A 14,496-nucleotide genomic window follows, 5' to 3' on the forward strand; every position below is an offset into this window, starting at 1 on the left:
CTAGCCACTTTATTGTACGAGTGATCCCACATTAAAGGGGTTGTCCATAGGTTGAAAAACATGTATGTTTCTTCCAAAGCGCCACATCTGACCATTGTGCTGGTATTGCAACTCTGCTCCATTCTTCTCTATACAGTTGAGTTGTAATACCATCACACTCCATGGTCAGGGGTGGCGCTGTTTTTGGAAGAAAGCAGCAATGTTTCACTTGCCACTGCCTTTGTATGTTTCAGTGGTAGTACTAGAGCCAATTAGACTGTATTCACATTAGCATTATGGTTACATATCCCTGGTACGATGGGCTCCAGTAATCCATGATATCATCATGGTATCCGTCACTTTAGGATGCGTGTAAAACATGTTTGTGAATTATAATAATAATCATTGGCAATTGAGTTTTAATTTTCCGTTTTCGCTCATCTTGTTCTATTATTTCTTACAGTATATTATTTACCAAGACGAAACTGGAGTGGATCCACGAGGGGCCGGAGGAGGCTCTGATAACGTGCCGCCATATGCTGTACTTGTGGCAGAAACTCTATAACTCTTCACAGCTGAGGTAAGTCTAGGGGTGCGGATGCACTCTATGATGTCTAGCAGGGGGACATACACCACCGTAATGATGGGTGGGAGTCGTTTTAGTGCAAATTTCCCCACAGCTGACATTATGAAGTAAAATGTGTAATCACTGGGGGCCCGACTGCTGTGGTCCCTCAACTTTTTCAATACAGCTAGTGCCCTCTGTAAAACGGGGAGCACACTTACTATTACTAGGAGCTGGTCCTGCTGTGCCCACCACAGTCTCATCAGGATCAGGGCCCACCTACAGTATTTTCTGATTTCACAGAAAACTATGGCAGCACTTTTAGGACTATATCCCAGCAGGGGGTAAGGCTCTGACCCTACAGTATCAGAATATATGGCTGCAATTACATTGATTAAGCTCTTCTTGGTTTAGTGAATCTGAGAAGGAAAGCAGCCTGGCTGATGTCCCCCTGACAAGAAAGCACAGCGGCCTGCACCTTGCTGTTCCTGACGCTCATGATCCAGAGAATGGTAAGATAGACTTTGGGTAGAAGCCCATTACTGACAATAGATGATGTCACAGCTTATCTCCTCCCCCTCCCTGTACAATGACCTCTATATAGATAACACTGACCCATCATTACATCACTACTGACAATAGATGATGTCACATCTTATCTCCTCCCCCTCCCTGTACAATGACATCTATATAGATAACACTGACCCATCATTACATCACTACTGACGATAGATGATGTCACAGCTTATCTCCTCCTCCTCCCTGTACAATGACCTCTACATAGATAACACTGACCCATCATTACATCACTACTGACAATAGATGATGTCACAACTTATCTCCTCCCCTCCCTGTACAATGACCTCTATATAGATAACACTGACCCATCATTACATCACTACTGACAATAGATGTCACAGCGTATCTCCTCCCCCTCCCTGTACAATTAACTCTATATAGATAACACTGACCCATCATTACATCACTACTGACAATAGATGATGTCACAGCTTATCTCCTCCCCCTCCCTGTACAATGACCTCTATATAGATAACACTGACCCATCATTACATCACTACTGACAATACATGATGTCACAGCTTATCTCCTCCTCCTCCCTGTACAATGACCTCTATATAGATAACACTGACCCATCATTACATCACTACTGACAATAGATGATGTCACAGCTTATCTCCTCCCCCTCCCTGTACAATGACCTCTATATAGATAACACTGACCCATCATTACATCACTACTGACAATAGATGATGTCACAGCTTATCTCCTCCCCCTCCCTGTACAATGACCTCTATATAGATAACACTGACCCATCATTACATCACTACTGACAATACATGATGTCACAGCTTATCTCCTCCCCCTCCCTGTACAATGGCCCCTATATAGATAACACTGACCCATCATTACATCACTACTGACAATAGATGATGTCACAGCTTATCTCCTCCCCCTCCATGTACAATGACCTCTATATAGATAACACTGACCCATCATTACATCACTACTGACAATAGATGATGTCACAGCTTATCTCCTCCTCCCTGTACAATGACCTCTATATAGATAACACTGACCCATCATTACATCACTAATGACAATAGATGATGTCACAGCTTATCTCCTCCCCCTCCCTGTACAATGGCCCCTATATAGATAACACTGACCCATCATTACATCACTACTGACAATAGATGATGTCACAGCTTATCTCCTCCCCCTCCATGTACAATGACCTCTATATAGATAACACTGACCCATCATTACATCACTACTGACAATAGATGATGTCACAGCTTATCTCCTCCCCCTCCCTGTACAATGACCTCTATATAGATAACACTGACCCATCATTACATCACTACTGACAATAGATGATGTCACAGCTTATCTCCTCCCCCTCCCTGTACAATGACCTCTATATAGATAACACTGACCCATCATTACATCACTACTGACAATAGATGATGTCACAGCTTATCTCCTCCCCCTCCCTGTACAATGACCTCTATATAGATAACACTGACCCATCATTACATCACTACTGACAATAGATGATGTCACAGCTTATCTCCTCCTCCTCCCTGTACAATGACCTCTATATAGATAACACTGACCCATCATTACATCACTACTGACAATAGATGATGTCACAGCTTATCTCCTCCCCCTCCCTGTACAATGCCCTCTATATAGATAACACTGACCCATCATTACATCACTACTGACAATAGATGATGTCACAACTTATCTCCTCCCCTCCCTGTACAATGACCTCTATATAGATAACACTGACCCATCATTACATCACTACTGACAATAGATGATGTCACAGCGTATCTCCTCCCCCTCCCTGTACAATTAACTCTATATAGATAACACTGACCCATCATTACATCACTACTGACAATAGATGATGTCACAGCTTATCTCCTCCCCCTCCCTGTACAATGACCTCTATATAGATAACACTGACCCATCATTACATCACTACTGACAATACATGATGTCACAGCTTATCTCCTCCTCCTCCCTGTACAATGACCTCTATATAGATAACACTGACCCATCATTACATCACTACTGACAATAGATGATGTCACAGCTTATCTCCTCCCCCTCCCTGTACAATGACCTCTATATAGATAACACTGACCCATCATTACATCACTACTGACAATAGATGATGTCACAGCTTATCTCCTCCCCCTCCCTGTACAATGACCTCTATATAGATAACACTGACCCATCATTACATCACTAATGACAATAGATGATGTCACAGCTTATCTCCTCCCCCTCCCTGTACAATGGCCCCTATATAGATAACACTGACCCATCATTACATCACTACTGACAATAGATGATGTCACAGCTTATCTCCTCCCCCTCCATGTACAATGACCTCTATATAGATAACACTGACCCATCATTACATCACTACTGACAATAGATGATGTCACAGCTTATCTCCTCCTCCCTGTACAATGACCTCTATATAGATAACACTGACCCATCATTACATCACTACTGACAATAGATGATGTCACAGCTTATCTCCTCCCCCTCCCTGTACAATGACCTCTATATAGATAACACTGACCCATCATTACATCACTACTGACAATAGATGATGTCACAGCTTATCTCCTCCCCCTCCCTGTACAATGACCTCTATATAGATAACACTGACCCATCATTACATCACTACTGACAATAGATGATGTCACAGCTTATCTCCTCCCCCTCCCTGTACAATGACCTCTATATAGATAACACTGACCCATCATTACATCACTACTGACAATAGATGATGTCACAGCTTATCTCCTCCTCCTCCCTGTACAATGACCTCTATATAGATAACACTGACCCATCATTACATCACTACTGACAATAGATGATGTCACAGCTTATCTCCTCCCCCTCCCTGTACAATGACCTCTATATAGATAACACTGACCCATCATTACATCACTAATGACAATAGATGATGTCACAGCTTATCTCCTCCTCCCTGTACAATGACCTCTATATAGATAACACTGACCCATCATTACATCACTACTGACAATAGATGATGTCACAGCTTATCTCCTCCCCCTCCCTGTACAATGGCCCCTATATAGATAACACTGACCCATCATTACATCACTACTGACAATAGATGATGTAACAGCTTATTTCCTCCTCCTCCCTGTACAATGACCTCTATATAGATAACAGTGACCCATCATTACATCACTACTGACAATAGATGATGTCACAGCTTATCTCCTCCCCCTCCCTGTACAATGACCTCTATATAGATAACACAGACCCATCATTACATCACTACTGACAACAGATGATGTCACAGCGTATCTCCTCCTCCCTGTACAATGTCCTCTATATAAATAACACTGACCCATTATTACATCACTACTGACAATAGATGATATCACAGCTTATCTCCTCCTCCTCCCTGTACAAGAACCTCTATATAGATAACACTGACCCATCATTACATCACTACTGACAATAGATGATATCTCATCTTATCTCCTCCTCCTCCCTGTACAATGGCCCCTATATAGATAACACTGACCCATCATTACATCACTACTGACAATAGATGATATAACAGCTTATTTCCTCCTCCTCCCTGTACAATGACCTCTATATAGATAACACTGACCTATCATTACATCACTACTGACAATAGATGATGTCACAGCTTATCTCCTCCCCCTCCCTGTACAATGACCTCTATATAGATAACACTGACCCATCATTACATAACTACTGACAATAGATGATGTCACAGCTTATCTCCTCCTCCTCCCTGTACAATGACCTCTATATAGATAACACTGACCCATCATTACATAACTACTGACAATAGATGATGTCACAGCTTATCTCCTCCCCTCCCTGTACAATGACCTCTATATAGATAACACTGACCCATCATTACATCACTACTGACAATAGATGATGTCACAGCTTATCTCCTCCCCCTCCCTGTACAATGACCTTTATATAGATAACACCGACCCATCATTACATCACTACTGACAATAGATGTCACAGCTTATCTCCTCCTCCCCCCTGTACAATGACCTCTATATAGATAACACTGACACATCATTACATCACTACTGACTATAGATGATGTCACAGCTTATCTCCTCCCCCTCCCTGTACAATGACCTCTATATAGATAACACTGACCCATCATTACATCACTACTGACAATAGATGATGTCACAGCTTATCTCCCCCCCCCCTCCCTGTACAATGACCTCTATATAGATAACACTTACACATCATTACATCACTACTGACAATAGATGATGTCACAACTTATCTCCTCCTCCCTGTACAATGACCTCTATATAGATAACACTGACCCATCATTACATCACTACTGACAATAGATGATGTCACAGCTTATCTCCTCCCCCTCCCTGTACAATGACCTCTATATAGATAACACCGACCCATCATTACATCACTACTGACAATAGATGTCACAGCTTATCTCCTCCTCCCCCCTGTACAATGACCTCTATATAGATAACACTGACACATCATTACATCACTACTGACTATAGATGATGTCACAGCTTATCTCCTCCCCCTCCCTGTACAATGACCTCTATATAGATAAAACTGACCCATCATTACATCACTACTGACAATAGATGATGTCACAGCTTATCTCCCCCCCCCCTCCCTGTACAATGACCTCTATATAGATAAAACTGACCCATCATTACATCAATACTGACAATAGCTGATGTCACAGCTTATCTCCTCCTCCTCCCTGTACAATGACCTCTATATAGATAACACTGACCCATCATTACATCACTACTGACAATAGATGATGTCACAGCTTATCTCCTCCTCCTCCCTGTACAATGACCTCTATATAGATAACACTGACCCATCATTACATCACTACTGACAATAGATCTACATCAACATCTTCTATCTGCCAAGAATCCATAGACTACTACTGCCTATGGACATGAAGCTTCTGTAAAGTATGTAACTAAATGCTATTATTAGAGCAAAGGAAATGCTCAGACACAATGGCATCTCCCATAACCATGGAATGGAAAAAACTGAATCAAAAAATCAAAACAAATGAGGAAAAAGTCATATTTTTTATCAGATTTATTGATGATGTTTCCCTCTTGCACACATGTTTCTTATCACCGGTGACAATCACTATGTTGTATTGCTCTTTTATTCTCCATTTCTCCTGATCTCTTCTCACTGACGTCCCCCGGACGATGTCTCCCGTACGGACAGGTCACTGAATGGCTTTCATGGAAAGAATTTAAATTTTGAACAACACCTGGCGTGGGTAGAGTTACCGAGCGGCGAGAAATGAATAATTCAACAATAAAAGCCGTTTAATAGTGCGGGAGGCAGAGGACATACACAGGGGTTATTATTTAGGAAATGATAGATGGTAATTTAATAGCGAACTCCATTATTTATATATGGATCATTCACACATTAACTACCTGGTTTTTACTCCCCCTTGCCAAAATAGTAATAGTACACTGAGTATCATCCAGAGCTATTACCTGAAATGGGAAATTAGTGTATGATAGATAGATCCATGTGAGACAACTGGATGGATATGTTGATGGATAGATACAAAGAAAGATAGAATTGACAGATAGATAGATAGATAGATAGATAGATAGATAGATAGATAGATAGATAGATAGATAGACAGATAGACAGATATGAGAAGATAGATAGATAGATTATAGATAGAAGATCAGATTCTGGCATATAGTTATGAGATAGATAGATAGATAGATAGATAGATAGATAGATAGATAGATAGATAGATAGATAGATATGATGGATAGATAGATAGATAGATAGATAGATAGATAGATAGATAGATATGATGGATAGATATGAGATAGATATGATAGATAGATATGAGATAGATAAGATAGATAGATATGAGATAGATAGATAGATAGATATGAGATAGATAGATAGATAGATATGAGATAGATAGATAGATAGATAGATATGAGACAGACAGATAGATAGATAATATATAGATAGATAGATAGATAGATAGAAAATGCAAAGTCCAAAGCAGCACAAGCCAGTAATTAGTAGTTGGTGCAACAGCCGATGATCCCTTGGCGCGGGTCCTTGATATACGTAGTGAAGAGGCAGCACTCAATGAATTGTAGAAAAGTGGTGAACTTTTATTCCATCACACAGCGACGTTTCGGTGCTAAAACCGCACCTTTCTTGAGAAAGGTGCGGTTTTAGCACCGAAATGTCGCTGTGTGATGGAATAAAAGTTCACCACTTTTCTACAATTCATTGAGTGCTGCCTCTTCACTACGTATAGATAGGTAGATGATATATAGATAGATAGATAGATAGATAGATAAATAGAAGAAGTTGATAAATATATAAATAGTTATATATATATGTGCTTAAATAGTGAAATAGACAGATTTGAGGTAATTATGTGGACAACTAGGAGATTGATCGATATGAGAGAAATGGATGGATATGTAGATATGAGATAAATATGGGATAAATTATAGATATATAGATGGTATAATATCAGTAGATAGATTGGAAATAGATAGATGGATCGATAAGAAAGGGACAGGACCGGCGTTAGGGAAAACTGGACATTTACCCTGTCCTAAAGGGGCCCCGTAAATGAGGACCAATTATATATCTGTCTATTTATCTATATATCTTCTATCTACATATCTATCTCCTATCTATTTTCTTTCCATCTATCAATTGTTTTTCTATCCCTCTTTTACTGTAACTATCTCTTATATCTAGCTATCTTCTATCTAGCTATCTATTTATGATCTACTTTATATTTATTCATCTATAAATGTATATCTATCTATAAATCTATATCATCTTATATGTTTATCTTCTATCATCCATCTACCTATCATCTGTCTCCTGTAAAACTCTCCTGCAGCCCCATATTAGAGATACTTACCTACCACTGTGTGTAACTACAACGTGTTATTATTGTGCAGGGCTAAAGGAGCCTCTTACTGAATGTGACTGTCCATAAAATAGCTTTATTTTGGGGCCCCACTTTTAGTTTTGCACAGGGCCCCACTTTGTCTAAAAGTTTAATGGGGTAAAATCTGGTGACAGAGACCCTTTAATGGTAATGATGGCAGTGGCCCCTAAGTGATGGCTCCTTTGTACGGTATACGGCTACTATGCCATGTGTTTCTACTGTCATCCTAATAAACCTGACAGAATATGATTAGTTGCTGTAGACAAAAGCACATTTTCACATCTGAGAAATCGGTAACACTTTATTTCATCGTAAATCCTCCTAAAATGTCCGGCCCCAATATCCCTCCTCTTTGCAGCATTTTGTGCAGGTAACCTAGAAGGTTAAGAAATGATGTTCCCTTGATGAATGTGTTATCTTTAGACATTATCTGTTGGGGCGATCCCTGGTAATAGCATTTTATAGCATGCGCTAGTATGATGTCAGCTTACCAAATGCTCCCGGGCCCGCGTAATTCTCCATAATTCTCCATAAGTGAATTGTACTGGTCCCCGGGAATAACCTTGACTGAGTTGTTTCACCCTCACATTTTATAGGGATGAATTAATGTATCCTGTAATTACTAAAGTTACACAGAAATTACTCAGTGAAGGTCGTCTATAAGGAATCATGGTGATATCCGCTGAATCTGCTTTATATGGTTTTCCATGAAGGAAAATATTGCAGATTCTTTTAAGTCAAATTCAGAAATGAGCGAATCCTCAAAGATTCGATTCTTAGAAGTTTTGCCAAATTTTTCTACAGATTCATTTTAAGGCTTAAACCAATGTTGCTCCAATTGTCCTGGAAATTTATGTATAACCGCCTCTTGTCCTATAAAACACAATGGGGGTCATTTACTAAGGGCCCGATTCGCGTTTTCCCGACGTGTTACCCGAATATTTCCATTTTGCGCCGATTTCCCCTGAATTGCCCCAGGATTTTGGCACACGCGATCGGATTTTGGCACATCGGCGCTGGCATGCACGCGACGGAAATCGGGGGCGTTGGCGAACGTAAACGCGACGGATTCAGAAAAACCACCGCATTTAAAAAACAAAAAGTGCCGTGGAGCTGGCACTTACCTTCACCAAGTATAGGCCGGTGTACTTCAGTGCATTTCAGCGGACTTCAGCACAGCAGCGCCACCTGGTAGACGTCGTAGGAGTTACCTTATTAAATCCACCGCAGAGAACGTGCCGCTGGATCGCGAATGGACCGGGTAAGTAAATCTGCCCCAATGTTTTTTTTTTAATAAAAGGGTCCTATCTAATTTTTACAAATATTTTCCCTCTGCCCTTCCCAATCTCTGGGATGAATGACAGCAGTATTTTATGTCCGAAGCAAAGCAAATAAGATTCCGATTCCATTCAGTGCCTGAAAAATTGTATCTAGAATCAGCAAGTAGATTGGTTCTTCTGAGGTAAAAAATTTAGGAAATTGATAATTGTCATATTCAGGTTTAGACATCTCAACACTAAGGGTAATGGGCTGCAATTTTGAAGGACGATTGATAAGATTTCAATCAAAAAGTCAACGTTTTCCCTAAAAAATATGTTGATAACAGATTGTTCCAACTGTAGGCCTTGCCCAAATGTTGGGAAACCGTTAGTTCCCCACAGTGCCACCACAGGCGAAATGAAGCACATTTCATGTATGCTGCATATGTACATGTGCTGAGGTAAAATATTGCTCATAAAATGTATTTTTTTAATTAATCTATGTCTTTCTCTTATTTAAAGGGATCCTGTCACCCCCCCCCCCCCATCTTCATAGCATATTTGTCCATGCAATCCATTCTATTCTTATATTTCTCCCTAAGTAACATAGTCATGGAGGTGTGGCACTCAACCATGAAGTCAAACCCGCCCCTTCTGAATATGTGTCACCTTCTGCTTCTTCTGAATTCTTGGTCATGCGCCTCGTGTAGATCTCCTGACAGCAGCCAGCCTCATAGATGTACCTGGCGCATGCGCTGTGTGTCGAAGAAGCCACTGCCACCAGGAGAAGAGGTGGGTGCGCAAGAGTTCGGATGAAGCAGAGGGTGACGTGAGAAGGAGCAGGTTTTCATGACAGAGCAGCCATGTAGGGGAGGAGTCAGCTTTACTTCATAGTGGAGCTCCACACCTCCATGACTAGGTTAGCTAAGGAAAGGTGGGATAATGGTTGTTCTTCGAAGAATCCTGCATTAGGGAAATATAAGGGGAGGGTGAATTGGACACGTAAAGCTGGATAAAAAAATATTGGGGTTTGCCCTTTTTTTTGTCAAATGGGAGTGGCATAGACACTGGCATTGTAGTGGAAACACGCCCTTTACTGGTACGACCCACATGTTAATATAATATATCTGTAATTAAGAAATGGCACATTATAATGTTAGAAGGAGAGCAGATTGGACAAGTCTGGTTTTGATATATTACTATAAAAGGATTTTGAGTTCTATATCAGAAACAAAGATCTGTATCTGCTTTGCAATATGCCTTATATCCTAAGCCTAGCCTACCCTTACATCCCGATTCACCGACATTCCCACTTAGAGGTGGAGTTTTCAAAACCCTGCCCCCTTTTTTGATGCCAGTCAAGCAACAATTGCTGAAAAACATGCAGTGATTTACCATTTCTCCAAAGTGGATGTCATTTTAATAGAAGCTAAAAATTTTTTCTTAATTCTGTATATATTAACTAGAGGGGCAGATGTTTTTACCCACAGCATGGCGTGTACAGTATTTTGTGGACAGGATTGTGTCGCACGCCATCGGATCGTGACGCAATCGCGACGGCTTTCACGCAACACAAATCGGGGGGGCGGGCCGTTGGAGGACCCAACGGATTCGGACAACACGCGGGATTTAACATTTAAAATTTTGGCGCAAGTCAAGCACTGATATGCACCGGGAAGAAGAAGGTGAACTTCAGCGGACCTGATCAGGGAAGCGACACATGCAGGATATCACGCGCACACTCGTAGCGAATTGTGGCAGACTTCATCCTCGTCGGACATTACAGATCAGAGATCGTGCAGGGACCGGGTAAGTAAATGTGCCCCATTTTGTCCCATGTGGACCTTCCCTAAAATAGGGACACTTGGGAAAGGGGGGGGTATAAACTTTCATAGTGTCAAATTATCGTTAACCACCGAGTGAGAAAACCATCTGTTGATTTGAATGCACACATGAGACATTCACATGACATTTGCATATATCCACACGTCCAATTTTCATACAATTGTTTTCGTTATTTGTTTCCCTTTAAGAAAACTCCAGCATAAGTAATGTATGCAAAGGTCAGGAGTTTGCCTTGAATTAAATGGTATCAGTGTTTATCAGATTAACAGCTGCTAACCCAGCTGTTCCCTCATCTCCTGGCTCAGTAGGTAGGTTAAAGCGTTGGCTTCCAGACCTCTCCACATGTTTTGTGCTGTGAACCTCTAAGCTCAGCGCTCAGTCTTGTTAAAGGACAAATACACATAAAGCAGCTAGTAATGATGTACAGAAATACAACATGTATCTTCCTGGAACACTCCGCCATGATGTCACCTATAGTATGGTTAGCAGACTTCTTCATTCACATATAGCATGGCTTTGCGTCGGGTATATGGCGGGAATTATAGTCCTCAGTTGTCAGACTGATAAGGTTTAATTTAGCATAGAGACTGTAGCATGGGGGTACCAACAAAGACCCATTCCGAATGCTACCCCCATCTGCCATCGTAGTTTCCTCAAGAAGACGTATCGGCTCTCCTGACCCAGGTCGATGGCCTTGCACCTAGCCAACACATTCCCTGTTCTGCACAGATGAGAAGCAAAAAATCCCAAACAGTTGCTGGATGGAATGGTTAGATTCAATCTCATGCCATGTCACAAGGCTTCTTAAAAGTTGGGCATTGATTTATAGGAAGCTACCTTCCAAAAGTTGTTACTATGTTTCCTGCTAAGAAAATTGGACATTTAGTTGATTTCCCCAAATCCTGACACATGCACTCGGTTGATTTTTCCCGGGGAGCTACGGCCTTGGTCTTCTAGCAAAAGGGGAAATGCTTCTATGGAACAAAATTCATTACATAGAATGGGCTTAAGTAGTCTTAAAGGAAAACTACCATAAAAATCCATCATGATTGCACCAGGGACACTCACTCCTCCAGTACTCCAAGTCGAGCTACAATCCTGGAATATAAATTCACAGTCTTGCAGCACACACATAGTTATTATGGACAATGTCTGAGACTGTCTGCAGCGATGTCACACTGCATAGCGCCATACTGCACGGCTGTTACCGTCAGCGCAATATATCTCCATAATGAGCAGTAATCATGTTCTCTGTATGTACTTATCTGTACTGCCATGTTCTCTGCGCTCTTCTTCTCTATTTTTTTGCTAGTGTGAATACCCAGGGCAGCTAATCAACACCTGAACACCCGATACTCATTAACACATGAGCTTCCTACTACAGTAGATGGATTACCCTATGATTAACTATATTTACATTGGATTATTCATGTAATGGTCCAAGCTGTAGGGGGTATTAAGTGTTAATGAGCGCCGGGCCCGGGCCCATGCAGCCGATAATAAATAGTAAAGGTAGTAAGAAGCTTGTTGATGATTTCCTGGAAGAAAGAATTGATTTGTATAGTTAATACAGTATATTCTTATTAATTCCTTCATATCTATTCTTTATATCAGTATTGTATAAGTTAACAAGAGTTAACCATCTGTGGCGGGTTTCTGGTTTTTTTAGACCTCATCAGCATAGGTAATATGTAAATATGTTTTGTAGTATAGAAAACTACAGTATGTTTCCAGTGCCACCTTAAATAGGCAGCCCCTATACGACCAGACTGGAATAAACTGTGGACAGCACTGTTCTGGAGGCATTGCGCCTTGTCAGTACTTCATGGGGAAATGATTTGACTAGGTGAGAGGCCATAGACATGGGTAAGGAAGGAATTAAAACTCCTTATGCAGTTTGTCTTGACTAAGGCTAAAATGCCATTCGTTCGTGAGGAGTTTGTATAATTAAAAATGTGAATAGTTTTTCTTTCTTTTTCTCTCAAAACCTGAGAAAGGCAGTCTCCATAAGGAGAATTAATTCCTTACCCAGATCTATGGCCTCTATCACTGATGAGGAATAAGCTCAGAAACAGCTCTGTCTACAGTTGGATGTCTGTTCCCTCTGCGAGAGATTTATTGGTTTTACTCTTTAGGCACAATCTGAGTTGGGTTTTTGGTAGTTTCTGCAGCACATTGGAAAGAACATTTCATGAGGCTTTTGCACTAAAGTCGGAATTGCCATTTCTGCAGCGTCTTAAAGGGGTTGGTCACTTTTTCTTATGTTTTTTGTAATGGGTGTGAGTGTGGGGGGCAGGATATTAGGTAATTAACTAATATACATCTAGTAATAGTTCTGCTCCGCTTTCTTGATATGTAAAGTGAAGTCTCCTGTCTTTTACCTCATCAGCCGGAGATTCCTGACCATAAAATGGCCACAGAAGACAATGAGTAATCACCTATAGAACGGAATTCATGAATATAAGATTATGGTCCTGGCAGAGCAATTCTTCATGGACAGTTAGAGATCACGTGACCCTCCATCTGCAGCCAACTATTAATAGATGTATATTGGTAAATTACCTAATATCCTCCCCCCACCACACACACACTTAAAAACACTGTACCAAAAACATGAGGTAAAGTGGTCAAACCCTTTAAGGATGTACATCCAAAACGAGAATAGTCTTTTACCGCAGTATGTAAGTGGTTGCATATTTCTCCTATAATACTGCATGGTCTCCACTCTTATACATTACTGCATGGTAGGGAGGGCTTAGCCTAGATTCAAATAGCCTAATAGGACAAGTCTTTGATATAGCATCAACTTCATTTCTAATTAACTTTAGTGCCCAAATTTACATGGAATGAATATAATTTCAATCTATGTTTCTTTATTTTTTACCTAGGGTCCCAGCGTGCATCCTCCATCGCCGCGTCACGCATGGAGCAAGCCATGTCGGAAATAACCATGCACAGCAGTGCACAGAAGCAGGGACCCATGCAGCAGTGGGTCACCCTAGAGCAGATATGGCTGCAGGCAGGTGAGTGTCAGATAACAAATTTGACATTTATGAAATTGCCATTTTTTTTTTAGATATTTAACCAAAGGGCAGACATTTTATCATCTAGCAAACTACAAAGCAACCGAGCTCTCCTAATGGCCAGGAGCGGGCGTGAATTATTCATCACACTCACATGACGGAAACAAAGGAGAGCACATATATAATTCATCCTGTGTGTATACAGTGTACCGCAGCCCCTGCCAAAAAACATAACTACTTTATGCCACTTCCAGTTCAGTTGGGGCT

General features: G+C 40.9%; 1 protein-coding gene across 4 annotated transcripts in view; it reads left to right on the forward strand.

Annotated features, from left to right (window-relative positions):
• TTC7A (tetratricopeptide repeat domain 7A) overlaps positions 1 to 14,496 on the forward strand; it is a 265,076-nt gene that overhangs the window by 191,795 nt on the left and 58,785 nt on the right. For all 4 annotated transcript variants that reach the window (XM_072140303.1, XM_072140306.1, XM_072140304.1 and 1 more), the window contains 3 exons: positions 443 to 559; positions 959 to 1,056; positions 14,095 to 14,229. In XM_072140303.1, the coding sequence (XP_071996404.1) occupies positions 443 to 559; positions 959 to 1,056; positions 14,095 to 14,229 (350 nt within the window). The remainder of the gene's footprint in view (positions 1 to 442; positions 560 to 958; positions 1,057 to 14,094; positions 14,230 to 14,496) is intronic.

Source organism: Engystomops pustulosus, chromosome 3 (genome assembly GCF_040894005.1).
Source record: "Engystomops pustulosus chromosome 3, aEngPut4.maternal, whole genome shotgun sequence".
Lineage (NCBI taxonomy): Eukaryota > Metazoa > Chordata > Amphibia > Anura > Leptodactylidae > Engystomops > Engystomops pustulosus.